This window comes from Prionailurus viverrinus, chromosome A3 (genome assembly GCF_022837055.1).
Source record: "Prionailurus viverrinus isolate Anna chromosome A3, UM_Priviv_1.0, whole genome shotgun sequence".
Taxonomy (NCBI): Eukaryota; Metazoa; Chordata; class Mammalia; order Carnivora; family Felidae; genus Prionailurus; species Prionailurus viverrinus.
In genome coordinates, this window is record NC_062563.1 from 1,868,937 (window position 1) to 1,881,518 (window position 12,582).

Sequence of the window (12,582 nt, forward strand, 5' to 3'; positions counted from 1 at the left end):
GACCCCCAGAAACCCATTTCAGTGATGCGGGGCGCTTTCGGTCCAAACAGCCACGTCTGCTGTTCTGGATGGTGCGGGGTCCAGCCCTGGAACAGGCCACAGGGCACAGAGGACACAGGAGCTCCAAGCAGCCTGGGGTGGGGGGCAGGCATCTCCCAAGCAGGTTTACTGTGGACAGAGCTTTTAGAACCAGCTCTTGTCCCACGTCTGGAGAGCAGAGCCCCCTGTTCTGGGAAGCTGGCCCGCTGCACACTCGGGCTGGCTCATGCCCTTTACCCAGACCAACCGGGTCAATGTCACTTGAGAGCAGATGTCACCAAGGAGCCTATTAGCACGAGGCCTGAACAGCTCCTGCCTCGGGACGGGCACGGCAGACAGGATAGGACTCCAGCAGCACAACCAACAGGACGATTTTACTCTCAGAGCAGAGAAGAAAGTTTTAAAGGTTTGCACGTTTATTTATAATTACAATTTACATTACTCCAACAGAGCAACCCATTGCTAGGTTCTAATTCTTAGCCATTAAGTCCTACAAAAATAAACCCAAGCTTTTACAGTAACTGAATCAATACAGAACTAAAACCTTTATAGCTATTTAAAGGGGTTTAGTTACCAAGGTGCTTATGTTCAACACAATGCCCTGTCCGTCAGAAGGGCGCATGCTTATACTAAAGGTCTGACCCATTTACTCATGCAACAAATTTATATTCCCCACCCTCCCTCCACCCACCTGTAAAACAAAAACACAGAACTATTTACAATCAAGAAGAAATATGTTCTCGGTCAACCGACCTTGCAAAAAAGACTGGCTCGTTTCCAAGTGGACGAGACACTGAACGGTGGCCAGAGTCCAACAGTGACTGGCCTGGGTCAGGGGATGGCAGGGACGGGGCAGGAAGGGTGGGGACACCACAGAGCTTTGGTCCCCAACCCTGATTCCTATGGAAGCCAGGCTCTGAGCAACAGTTCCTAGCTCACGTTCAGGACCCCTTCCTAAGCCTCCAGGACTTAGCCCCCACCACCCACCAGCCCTCAACCTTGACATCACGGCTCTGGATGTAAGGGTTGTCTGGTTTGCTTCTACAACATGATCCGTGGGACACCCCCACTCTCCCTGCCCAGGCCCACCCACCCCCGCACGTCCCCAGGCTGGCCCTGCCTGACTCCTGAGACCCCAACCTACGGCACTGGGGGGTGCCAGGCCAGCAGCACCAGAGGCCAGTCGGGTCATAAAGATGCAACTGGCTGCCACGTTTGCCGAATGAGATCTGGCTCCGCTTTAAAAAAGTCGAAGCTGTCACACAAAAAAAGTCACAAAGTGAGGATCAAGCTTTTGCCCTAGAAACCTTTTTCCAAAGTACCAAAACCTTAGAATTAGGCTGTGTGCAGCTGAAGAGCAAAGACAGGCCAAGACACCTCAAAGAGGTTACCCACGAATACTTCCCCCAAACAAGTGGTTCTAACTCAGACCACGTCCGAGTCCCGTTAAGTCCAGAACACAAGTAGTAAGTAGTACGGGAGTTTTCCAAACTCGGTAAACAAAGTGACCCACGTCTCCCAAGCAAGCGCGGCGTTTTCCGGTAAGCTCAGACACAGCTTCGCTTCCGTGCTGCTTCCGCAGGCACCTGCGAGAAAGGGACAGGACGCTACGTGAGCACGCTCAGCACGTCCCACTCGGCAGCCCCCGTCCCCCCCGGCAGGAGCCAGGCACACAGGGTCCTGGGGAGAACGAGGGCGCTCAGCCTCCCTCCCACCCCAGCCAGGCCAGGGCTCCCCAGACTTTCCAGTCCCCATCAGCCATGAAAATCACCTTTGTGCACACTGGGCACACCTGCAGCCCACTGCCCGCCCAGACCCACGGGGCACACGGGTGGATGGGACCTTGTTCATGCGCACCTGGGGGTCCCTGCGGGGCAGGGAGGCCAGCTGGTGACGGCAGTCCTTGCCGACCACGCTGCAGTAGCACGCGCCCAGCCCCCACCCCCGGACCCGCACTTCGGGGGCCTGCCGTCCCTAGGAGCCCCCCCAGGTGATTCAGAGGGCCAGGGCCCTCATCTCGGCCCCAATTCCCGCAGGCTCCTCCTCTTGCTGGAAGCCAGGGCCGCCGGCTCCAGGGCTCCTAAGCTCTTCCCGAGGAGGGTGCCCACAGGCAGTGCCCCCCCAACGCCCTCCCACCACCGGGTCCAGAAGCCCCCTTCCGTCACTCACCTGCGGCCCCATCCTCACACCCTGCCGGTCCCAGCTCTGTGGGAAGTTGGGTTGCGGCGGGTTGTACCGTTGCCCCTGCCCCCTCGAAATCCACCCCTGAAGCTACGGCCACGAAGAAACCTTCCCGATACCCCGAAAGTCTCCGTGTTGAGCTTCCGCTCTTCGGCCCACGTAGTCCGCCTAGAACTGGACCACAGACAGGTGCATGAGACCGACTGCAGCCGGCATCTGGTCACAGCTTCCTGAGCCAGCACAGGGAGGGGGTGTGGGGGAAGGACCGGCAGGTGGAGCCATCAGAGGGGGTGACCCAGTCAGGACCCCGCAGCCAGAGAGCCCACCCTGCGGGTGCTCCCGGCCACACTGCCAAAGGGGTCTGCTGCTCACCGGGCGGGGCTGCCCAGCATGAACTCTCCTGCCTTTATCGACAAGGTGAGTGCGTGACACTAGGCAGTGCCCAGGCAGGTTCCGAGACCTGGAGCGTACCACAGACGCCTCCACAGAGAAGTTTCTAGTATGTGAGGAGAGGACTGGGCTAGATGGAGCGGGATCTCCAAGAATATGAGGCTTACGCCCTGGGGACGGTGGGGCCACGGCAATGACACCACGCACCACCCAGCGCCCTTCGTACTGAGGATGCGGCCAGCACCCACCTCTGTGTCCCAGGCGAGGGCCCCATGTCCGCTTACAGGCACAGAACTCCCGCTCCACGGCCCCCCCTGGCCTCGCTTAGAGAGCCAGCAGCTGTACCCTCCACCCGCCCAGCCCGACAACCCCGACGGTCGTCGTGGTTCCCCTCACAACCTGTCAGCAAACCCGGTCCGCTCTCCCTGCAAAGCGGAGTCAGCAGCCGAGCTCTCCTCCGCCGCCGCCACCACCCGATTCCGAGGCCCCAGGACTACCGCACAGGCCTCCGGGTGGGCCACCGGCCCCTCTGCCCGCCTTCGGCATCCTCAGCGGAGACGGGGGAGAGGTCAACCGGCACTGCCCCCAGCTCCAACCTGGACAGCCGCCCACAGCTCCCGGCACCCAAGCTGGTCGTCACCGTGACCTACTCGCCCTGCTCGCATGCGCCCCCTTCATCCCTGACCGCCTCGCTTGGGACTCTGCTCCGGCGTGCGGCAGACGCCTGGCAGGCGGGCCTGTGTGCGGAAGCTTCCTCCGTCCACCCACGAGCGCTCCCAGCACCACACGGTGTGACACCTCCGTACTCGGTTTACCTTTATCTCCAACCCCCCCCCCCCCCCCGCCAGGCCCTGCCCTGCCCAGCCTCCTCCTGCCCCTGCCCAGACGCGTTTCTATCCTATTCGTACACATACTCTCTACTTTCCCTGCCGGGATTGAAACATAGGACAGCAGGGCCCCAGCGTGTGCTGTGCCCTCGAGGCCCAGCAGCATGTCTGGCACTCCGTTTGCGGACTGAGTGCACACGGGTTTCTGTGCCTGCCCTTTCTATACCATCTAGCTTGCTCGCAGGGTAACCTCTGAGCACCAGCCTCCAGGGGCTCTAACTGCACGCCCAGGTCCCCGGTCTCAAGCAGTCGGGAGCCGAACACGCAGGCCAGCTGCTGCAGGCAGCAAGGGCCTCAGGCCACCGGGTCGGCTGCCAGGACAAGGCGGCGTGTGACCGAACGGCCCATCACTCAGCTGGGGAGCATGGTGCCGAACTCAGCCTCAGCGGACAGAAGAGCAGCAGAGCCAAGATGGAAGCGGAGGCCGGACCTCGGCCCAACCCTCAGGTGCCTGTGACTGTCAGGGGTTCCGCGCTGCCACCTGCTGGCGCCACCGGGACCGGTGTACTCACACGGCAGAAACAGGAGGAGGATCTTAGGTTTGTCCTGAACTTAGACGGGAGTCTGGTCTTCAAGAGAGCATGGCCCAGGCTCCGGAGTTTTGAGGCAGAATGAGTGTCTTCCTGCCAGCTCATCCAGGCCTCGCCAGCCCCGAGCCCGGCCCCCTCACCAGGGCCCCTGACCTGGTCTTGAGCTCAGAAGAGATGTTGTCGAAGAAGGACTTGGACTTGTCATAGTAGCAGTTGGGCCCCAGGTGGTCTTCCTCAGCAGGAGCCTCGTCACTCTGGGTCACCACCGCTGGGTCCTTCTCATCCCCCTTCTCAGCTTTGTCATCTGCAGAGAGAAGCAGAGTACAAGGTGATGCCTCCCTCGGCCAGGGCGGGCCCCTGGTCAGCTGTCCTCAGGCCAAGCACATGGCGGGGGGGGGGGGGGGGGATGGCTCATTATCTGTGTCAGAAGGGGCCCACCCCCCCCCCCCAGCCGTGTAGCTTGCTCCTCACCCACGAGCAGTTTGCACATTACCCCAAGCCTCGTCCTCACTCAGGAATTCCTTAGATGGCGCCGCTTCCACGCCTGCCCCGCCCCCACCCATCTGTCTTGCACCTGCAGCTACAGACACTCCTTGGTGGGGAAGGCACCCTCTGCATAACGCCAAACACCTTTAAAATTCAGTTTCTTCTTAAACTCTTTGTCCAGCTCCTCTCTGTTGAACTGGGCGTTTGCACTCTCAAAATCAAAGTCGCCCTCAAACTTGATCGTGTTCTCTTTGACGTTAGTCGGGCGGTTTTGCCCTCTGGAGCGATTCCTCGTTCGTCTGTTCCCTGGGGGAAGGAAGGAAAGCCGTGACTGGTGAGCCGCCGAGCTGACATTACTCCAGTGAGATGGGTGACAGAGAGGGGACAAGGCACACGGAAGCGGACACTGAGCCCCAGCACCCCAAAGCCGTCACCCACAGAGACCAAGCAGAGGGGCGAGCAGAGAAGCGGAGCACAGCCGGGTGGCCCGCGGCTCCCCGGAACTCAGGTGGCAACAACAGCTGTTACCTGATCTCCTCCTCTGAGGTCTTCTGTTCTCGTCGTTCACCTGCCCTTGACTCTGCACAGCTGTCGGCTGAACTACATCTAAGGCGCAAAAGGAAAGAGTAAGGCAAGCGCCCACCGAAGCAGAGCCCAACGACGGAAGCGGGGTGGCGCTAGCACAGGGGCCACGCAGCAAGGGCAGGCCCTGCGAGAACACGCGGTGTTTACGATGGGGGGCAGGGGGTGCGGGCTTTTGAATGAAAAAGAAAGAAGACAGAAAAGAGAACCCCAGGAAGCAGGGCGCCACTCTGAGGCGGTGAAGCGGACACCAGGACGGGAAGGGACAAGTACCGCTGGTGGTCTTGCCGCCCGGCTGGGCCGGGCGCCCGTTCAGCTGCATCCCCACGGTGGCCTTGCCAGGTAACAGCTTTTTGGCATTCAGGTTATCGACAGAACCAGTCTGGACGGCCTGCTCCACCATGGGGCTCTTGCCGACTGGGACGGATGGAAAACCAGCTCCTGAGATGGGAAGGGAAGGAGCGCTGAAGACCAGAGAGGAGAAAACCTCACGGCCCTCCAGCCCCTCCCTCGGGGTGGCAGGCCGGGCAGTTGAAGGCACCACCTCGAGACTCTCCCAAGTCTGGCAGAGCCTCCCGGACCATCCCCTCCCGTGACTAGCCCGGCGGCCACAAGGCCAGCTCACCAGGGAGCCCTGAGCCCCCGATCCCCAACCTAGGTAACCCCGAGGAGACAAAAACACCCTGCCAGAAATGAACACTTCCCAGGTGGTTTAGAAAACAGCTTTCCAAAAACCACACAAGCTCTAAGCCCGAGGGGGCTCCTTGGTTCCAAGATGCTGGCAAATTCACGGTCTGGGAATTTGTTTTGTTCTGGTCCACGCTGGACAAGAACCACCCCAGTCTGGGATCTTCTAGTAAACGGTCATTCTTTAAAGTTAAGCTCTAGAAGGCGGTCGTTTCTGCTTGAGGCATAACAAAACCAAAAGAATGATGTGATAAGACCCGACTACAGAAAAGCAGTGCATCTTGAAGAGACGAAGGCTCCCAGGCTGCCCTTGGTGGTGGGGCCGTACCAGAGTCTGTCCCTACAACACTGCAGTCTCAGCCCTCGGCGGAGGTCCCAGCTCCCGAGGTGTCCTCTGAGGCAGGAAGGGGGAGAGGGCACGCCACCCACACTGGTCCGTCCCCCCCCCCCGTACCGTCTAAACGGGGCACTGTGGGGCTGGGCAGAGGCATACAGAGCTCTGAGGCACAAAACCTGGGCCCTGAGCACGGAGGTCACCATCAGGAGAGACGGCCCATTACGCGTGAAAATTGGCTATTTCAGCTTTCTGGTTCTTCACGTGAGACAGAAACTAAGGCAGTTACTGTGAAACCTTCCTCACGACCAGATCAAGAGAAGAGCTCCCAAGGCAAGCTGGAGGGCCTCGCATACTGGCGCGCGCAGGTGTCCTGTGACGGGACCACGCCGGAGCCCCCTCCCCGGCCTGCCACCTTGCCCAGCAGGGCCCTCCCGGGAACGCAGCCCGGCTGCTCCTGCCACACTCTTAACTCGATGGGGGTGAGACTCAGGCTCACCCGTTCTTGATAAAACAAAACCATCAACAAACTACCCTCCCCTGAGAGCAGCTTTACACCAACAATTCAAAGAACAAACGGTCTAACGTAAACTTTAATTGGGCAAACACACCACTGCTTCTACGTCAGGGACACACTGGCATCCGTGTGGGAACGGAAAGCAACACGTGCAAAATAACAGACTGGCACGGATGCTCTGGGTGCGACCCTGGACCGAACCTCCGCAGCGGGGAGGGCAGGGCATGGCGCTCTACCCAGTCAGGCACGTGAACCTCAGCTCTCAGAGAAACGAGAAGAACATCAAGAAAGACCAAGAAGCCCCAACAGGTGCCACGGCCCAGCTGAGACAGGCAGTGCACCCCGGCATTAACAAGCTGGTCACTTGGCCCACGCCGTTCACCTGCTCGAGCGAATCTCCCAATTCTAACGGGGCTTCACGTTAGAAAGACACCCGAGGCCTCTCGGAAGGGTGACGAATATGCCACGCGGCTCCCAGAACACATGTGAGTTTCTTAGGGACGCTCCCCTGCAGTGTCACCCAGCAATCTAGAACACATTCTAGGCCAGCTGGAGCCCCAGGGAAAGGCTTTCTTTGCAAAGCTTCCCACATTTGGTAGTCTCGATCCAGGTCCAAGCAGACCCTGGACCCAGGGGGGAGTGAACAAGTTCCCGGTCAGTTCTTTCTAACGCCTTCTTTAAAACCGTGCGAGCTCGTTAGTAAGTCACGACTACGTATTGAACCACATGGAAGCAGCTGAATTGACCCTCGGGCTTGGCAAAGCATCTACTACAGCCACTGTCGCTCTGGGCTACTGGTTTACCCCCTTGCTCTCAGGACGGCAAGACAGCATGCAGCTCTCCCCGACTGCGGTTACCCTTGGAGGTGAGCTGATGTGGCTCTGAGGACACGTCAAGCTCTGAGGCGGGCTGTGGAGACGGAGAAGAGCTAGGGCTGGAAGCTGCGGCCGAGGCTGGAGGGCTCACCAGCTTCTCTAAAGGAAGACAGAGGAGAGCAAAAGAGAAAGTACGCAAGTAAGTAACGAGACCCCGGTCCCGTGTCCAGCAAGCTCGGAAGAGCCAAGCAACCTCTCACGGGACACGTGGCTCACACAAACCTATTCTAGAAACACCGTGAGCCAGGCAGAGCAGCAGTCCGGACAGCGTGACTCAGGAGCGGCCCAAGAGCAGGTCTGCAGGGCCTGCCCACAGCCCCGGGCTGGGGTAGGAGCCTGCCGACTCCAGGGTTTGAACGCCTCGCAAAGCTGCGTCCGGGGCCAGGCAGACTGTCACGCTACACGTGCAGAAGAGAACCTCATTCCAGGATCGACCCACCTCGGGGGACGGAACTTTTGAGCAAAGCAGGGACAGCAAAATGCCTAACGGATGGGTATCGATTCAGCTTTTTGCGTTTACGGGCTTCCAAAGGTGTCAATAGTTAGAGCCCATCCCATCCGTAATCACAAAACCAGTTGTTTCTTATTGAAGCAAACGTGCCGTGACTTCCACCCAGACCCAGGCCGACGTTTCAAATGAATTTTGATTTGACTCATCTGTCCCCAAAGTCAGACGAACTCTTTTACTCTCAACTGAAGAGTCAGCCGGCGTTCTAACCGGTTCAAGTGGCACTGAGTGCCGTGCTGAGCGTGCGGAACAAGCAGAACAGGCCAGGAGCAGGGTGTCCCCACGATCGGGGTCTGCGGCCCCGCCTCCTGGAGATCACAGCGCGAGTTTAGCAGACAGAAACAGGTTACTCACCTAGACCCAAGGAAGCGGCGTACTGCTGGCTAAGCAGAGAGCTGGCAGCCAGCTGGCTGTAGGGCGGCATCCCTCTGAAGGGGCTGTAAGGCACGTGTGGCTGGAAGGAGGAGGCCGAGCCCGAGCCCAGGGAAGACTGACCAACGAGACACACAGATGAGAGCAGCGCAGAGCAGTCAGACTTGTCTGCCTGTGTTCCTGGAGGCCCGGGGTCGCGGGGCAAAGCCTCCAGAACCACCTAAGCGAGCTCAGAGCTGCCTTTCCCACATCCCGTAGCCAGGTCTGCCCGTCCGGGTCCCTCTAACCGGAATTTCCCCTAACTCAGTTAACCCCTCAGATGGCTCCCCACCGGCTGTCGTTCCCCAGTTTAGCCTCTGTCAGAGGGCAGACTTGCCATCCGAGATTTGGCCCTGCCCCCACCACGCAGCAGCCCAGCCACACGGTTCCCACACGTGCGACACCTCTCCGGTCCCCATACCCTCAGGGACGCTGCTGCCTGTTGCTCCCCAAAGACCTCTTTGTGCCCCGAGGCCTGACTCAGGTACTTGCCTCTTCTGAAGTCTCTGAGAAGTCTCCCTCCAGACCTTTCATAGGTCTGGCCCGGGGCTTCTCCACATGTCCCCAGAGCCTCCCCAAGTATGCTACCTTCCAGGGAGCGCCCTCAGTCCCAGAGCCTCCCGCAGAAGCAGCCTCCTCGGAGCGACCAATGAATATTCAGATGCGCAAGTCAAGAAACTATTAAGCTAGGCTCCCCGGTAATCCTGGGCAAATTCTGCCCTAACGCAGGAGGCACGTATACGGCCTAAGAACCGCAAGGTCCATGTCCCACGACACTGGGGTTTAAAATCCAGACGACGTCAGGAGAGCAAGTCCTGCTGTCTCGACCCAACAGTAAGGACAAACGTGATTTCCCAAGCCTCCCCGGAAGACTAGAAGCACCACCCCCTTCCCTCTCTCTCTCTCTCTCTCTCTCACACACACACACACACACACACACACACACACTCGCACACACGGAGAGTCTCACTCTACAACACACGACACCACAAGCTGAGGTTAAGACTTTCTGCAGCAACAGCCTGCGCAGAAATTAAACCACTTTTCATTGAAAGGCTATTCCTCGAGTTGAGCGCTCCCGCCAGACAGAGGACACCAAGTTCCACTTGGAAAGCGGCACCTCTCGGAAAGCGTGCCCACGTCGGGAGGAGGGCAGCACACTTACTTGGACGATAGCAGGGTCCTGCGGGAGCGTGTGCTGGGCTTTCGGAGGCTCACACACGGTGATATCTTTGATATCACTTCCCCGGAAAATGATGTACTCATAGATCTCCTCTCGCGGGGGGGCCGGCCTATCTGTGGGACGGTCTTCGGTACCGAAAGACCTCACTTGGGAGTTGAGAGAGAGAAGGGTTAGGTTGTCGTCCTCGGCCAAGGGCGTTCAATCCATCCTCCTGCACTGCAGCCCTCGGGCACTCTGTGCCCGGCCCTGCCCTGCACACCACCCTCGGTCTACCTCCCAACGGCTACTCCGCCCCCCAGTTTCCAGAGCACAATGCCTACAAGACCCCGGCTGGCAACGCTCCAGAAGGTTAGGGGCCCAAAGACAAGTTAACAAGTTCTGAGGCCCACAGTCCCCCGAAGTTGACGGTTCTCAAGTGTGAGCACAGGAGGGCCAGCGCCCTGAGCAAACAGTCCACTTTGCAGAACACCCCTCTACACCTGACTTGCGAGATTAAACAGCCCGCCAGCTGCTTTTTGCCTGAAACCTCGCCGCACGTCACCCCTGGGAGTTTGTTTTGTTAGGCGAGAAGCCTGTGGGCTTGTTACCCGCACCCTCCCCGGGAGGGGCTCTCACAGAAACAACGGGAGAAGTGGGCTCAGAGCCTGGACCCACACCACCGCCAGCCTGGGTCTGCCCGAAGGCCTTCTTGGGGTATGCACCCTTCCCAGCAGGGTTCAGGCTCTGGGGGCAGAGCTGGGCTCGAAGCAGCCTCTATCTAATCTGAGCACAACTCCTGCTAAGGACCAGAGGCTCTGGGCCTCAGTTTCTCCAACGGGGATGGCACGCCAGATACACTCAAGTGCCAAGGGTACACGTCAACACATAACCTTGCAACTCTGGATTCTCTCCTGGAGCCACGCAATTGGTCTCTCCTAGAAGAACTCGGGCGCCTGACTTTAGGAGGTCTGCCCGGAGTTTGGAATGACTGCGTCCTGAAGGCCCAAGGCTCCCTCTGACGTGGGAAACAGGGACGCCGTGCCCTGACCCTCACAGGCCCAACGACACCCATCAAACACCCAGGGTTTCTGCAGCCCTGGCTGCACCCGGCACTTCTCTCCAAGAGGCAAGGGAAGGACACTCGCCATCTTCCCCCGGAGGATGAAGACAAAGAAACTTTGAGCCACCTCCTCCTGCCTCTACAAGCCTGGAAAAGATTCTGGACTCCCCTAGAGCCACATTCCAGCCTCCTGCCTCTACGTCTGGCGGGGGCTTCAGGGTGCTCACGGCGCCTCCAGGGAAGGGTCGGCCACAAAAGGGGAAAGCCACAGACCGAACGTCTGCATTAGGGCAGGAGAGCGCTTTAAGTGGGGGCACCTAGCAGCCGACCGATGCTCCTCTCCCGGCAGGAGGCTCCATTAAGACGTGGTGTTTGTTCAGGCTCAAGGCCCCAGCTGCTTAATAGGTTCCAGAAGGGCTCACAGGAGTAGCGTTCTGGGGAGGCCCCGGGGAGCCTCAGGCCCCTCGCCCCGCCCCTCCTCCGTAGGGACCGGGATCTCGGCGCCCGCCGCCCCCTCCGCCCAGCCCAGCAGCACCGGCCCGCCACCTGCAGAGGTGGGCTGCGCGTAGGAGGGGGCGGCGCAGTGGGAGCTGGACCCGCCCCCACCTCCCCTCCCCACCCTCGGGCTGGGCGGGCCGGCCGCGCACAATAACCCGCCGCCGGGGCCGGGGGAGACCATTGTGCCGGCCGAGCCCGGCGGGGGAGGGGGGGCTTCGCGGGGGAGGAAGCGTCCGAGAAGGTGGGGGGCTCCCGGAGGGGGGGGGGGGCGACGGCGCCCACCGGCTGTTGGCGCCCGGGGGCCGGGGCGGTTGGGGCGGCCGCGGGGCCGCTACCTTTGGCGAGCGCCACGGTGGAGTTGTCCGTGTCGATGGTGTAGAGGATGCCCTCGTAGCGGATCTGCGCCTTGGAGATGAGGCTGATCTTGCTGCCCAGGTACGGGGTGCCCGAGGAGCCGCTCATGGCGGCGGCCGCCCGGCTGGGCCTGGCCCGCTCGCCTCCGCGCGGTCGCCTCGCCGCCCGCTCCTCCGCCTCGGCGCCTCCTCACCGTCGCCCGACGGGCCTGCGCGGGGACCACTAAGCAAGCGGCGGCGCGCGGCCGGGGGCTCTGAGGGGAGCGCGGGGGAGGAGGGGCCGCAGCAGCCACATCCGGGGCCTCGCGCCGCCACGCCCCGCCCCCGCACGCTCGCCGCCCATTGGATAGCCGCGCCTGCCTCCCTTTAAATATGGCCGCGCCGCTTGCCTGGGGGCGGGCCCGCTCTCCGCGCCTGCGCAGCACGCGCCGTGAGCCCGGGCGGGCTTCCCCCGGCTCTCCGCCCCCTCCTCGGCCAACTCCCGGCGGGCCCCGCGCGGGGTGGGAGCACGAGACCTGGCGGGCAGGCTCGGGGGGAGGGGTGGGAATCGGGAGGGGCGGAGCGCGCGTGCGCAGGCAGGGGGCGGGGGGGCCATGCTGGAGGGGCGGGGCCGGGGGGCGGAGCGCGGCGACGAAGCCCTGGGCGCCAGTTCCTGAGAGCAGTCTCCAGAGCTCCTTGGCGTCTCTGCCGAAGAGACCAGAAGCGCTTCCCCTGTCCTGGGCTGGAAGGCCGCCCGGCCGGGGTGCGCCCCGTCCCTCCCGTTCTAAAGCACCGGCGGGCCGGAGTCCCTGCCCGGGGGGGGGGGGGGGGGGGGGCGGGCGGAGGCGAGAGCTGCGGGTTTCTGCCCGCGACGTGGAGGCGGGGTGCGGGGCCGAGGTCCCTAACCGTGACGTGGAGGCAGGGGCCAGGTTTCCCTGTCCAGCGAGGTGAAGGCGGGGTTCAGGGTCCCTGCCCGGGAGGCGAAGGCGAGGTTTGGGTCCCTGCCTACGAGCGGAGGCGGGGAGACGGGAGTCCCTGTCTCGGAAGGTGAAGGCGGAGTTCAGGGTGTCTGTCCCGCGGGGTGAAGGGGGGGTTCGGGGTCC

The 12,582-nt window shown here is 61.3% G+C and overlaps 1 protein-coding gene across 4 annotated transcripts; it reads right to left on the reverse strand.

Moving 5' to 3' along the window:
- Positions 1–432: 432 nt before the first annotated feature.
- LSM14B (LSM family member 14B) lies at positions 433–11,810 on the reverse strand. 4 transcript variants are annotated; one of them, XM_047853670.1, is made up of 10 exons: positions 11,483–11,808; positions 9,593–9,756; positions 8,371–8,506; positions 7,491–7,607; positions 5,369–5,536; positions 5,042–5,119; positions 4,658–4,819; positions 4,181–4,331; positions 2,209–2,394; positions 433–1,625 (listed from the first exon to the last, which is right to left on the reverse strand). In XM_047853670.1, the coding sequence occupies exons 1-9, from the start codon at positions 11,607–11,609 to the stop codon at positions 2,223–2,225; spliced, it is 1,275 nt and encodes a 424-aa protein (XP_047709626.1). In that variant the 5' UTR covers positions 11,610–11,808; the 3' UTR covers positions 433–1,625; positions 2,209–2,222. The 4 variants fall into 4 exon arrangements, 3 of the variants coding, with proteins under 3 accessions (XP_047709626.1, XP_047709627.1, XP_047709628.1); XM_047853671.1 differs by lacking the exon at positions 5,042–5,119 and having other exon boundaries at positions 11,483–11,809; XM_047853672.1 differs by lacking the exon at positions 7,491–7,607.
- Positions 11,811–12,582: the final 772 nt, after the last annotated feature.

What these genes read in the sequence shown, in the direction of transcription:
- LSM14B (XM_047853670.1), bottom strand. Translation starts at nt 11,609, where the DNA reads ATGAGCGGCTCCTCGGGCACCCCGTACCTGGGCAGCAAGATCAGCCTC. An exon ending in AGGACCCTGCTATCGTCCAA is followed by an intron (nt 8,507 to 9,592) that starts GTAAGTGTGCTG and finishes CTCGTTGGTCAG; the next exon opens with TCTTCCCTGGGCTCGGGCTC. An exon ending in ACATCAGCTCACCTCCAAGG is followed by an intron (nt 5,537 to 7,490) that starts GTAACCGCAGTC and finishes TTCCCATCTCAG; the next exon opens with GAGCTGGTTTTCCATCCGTC.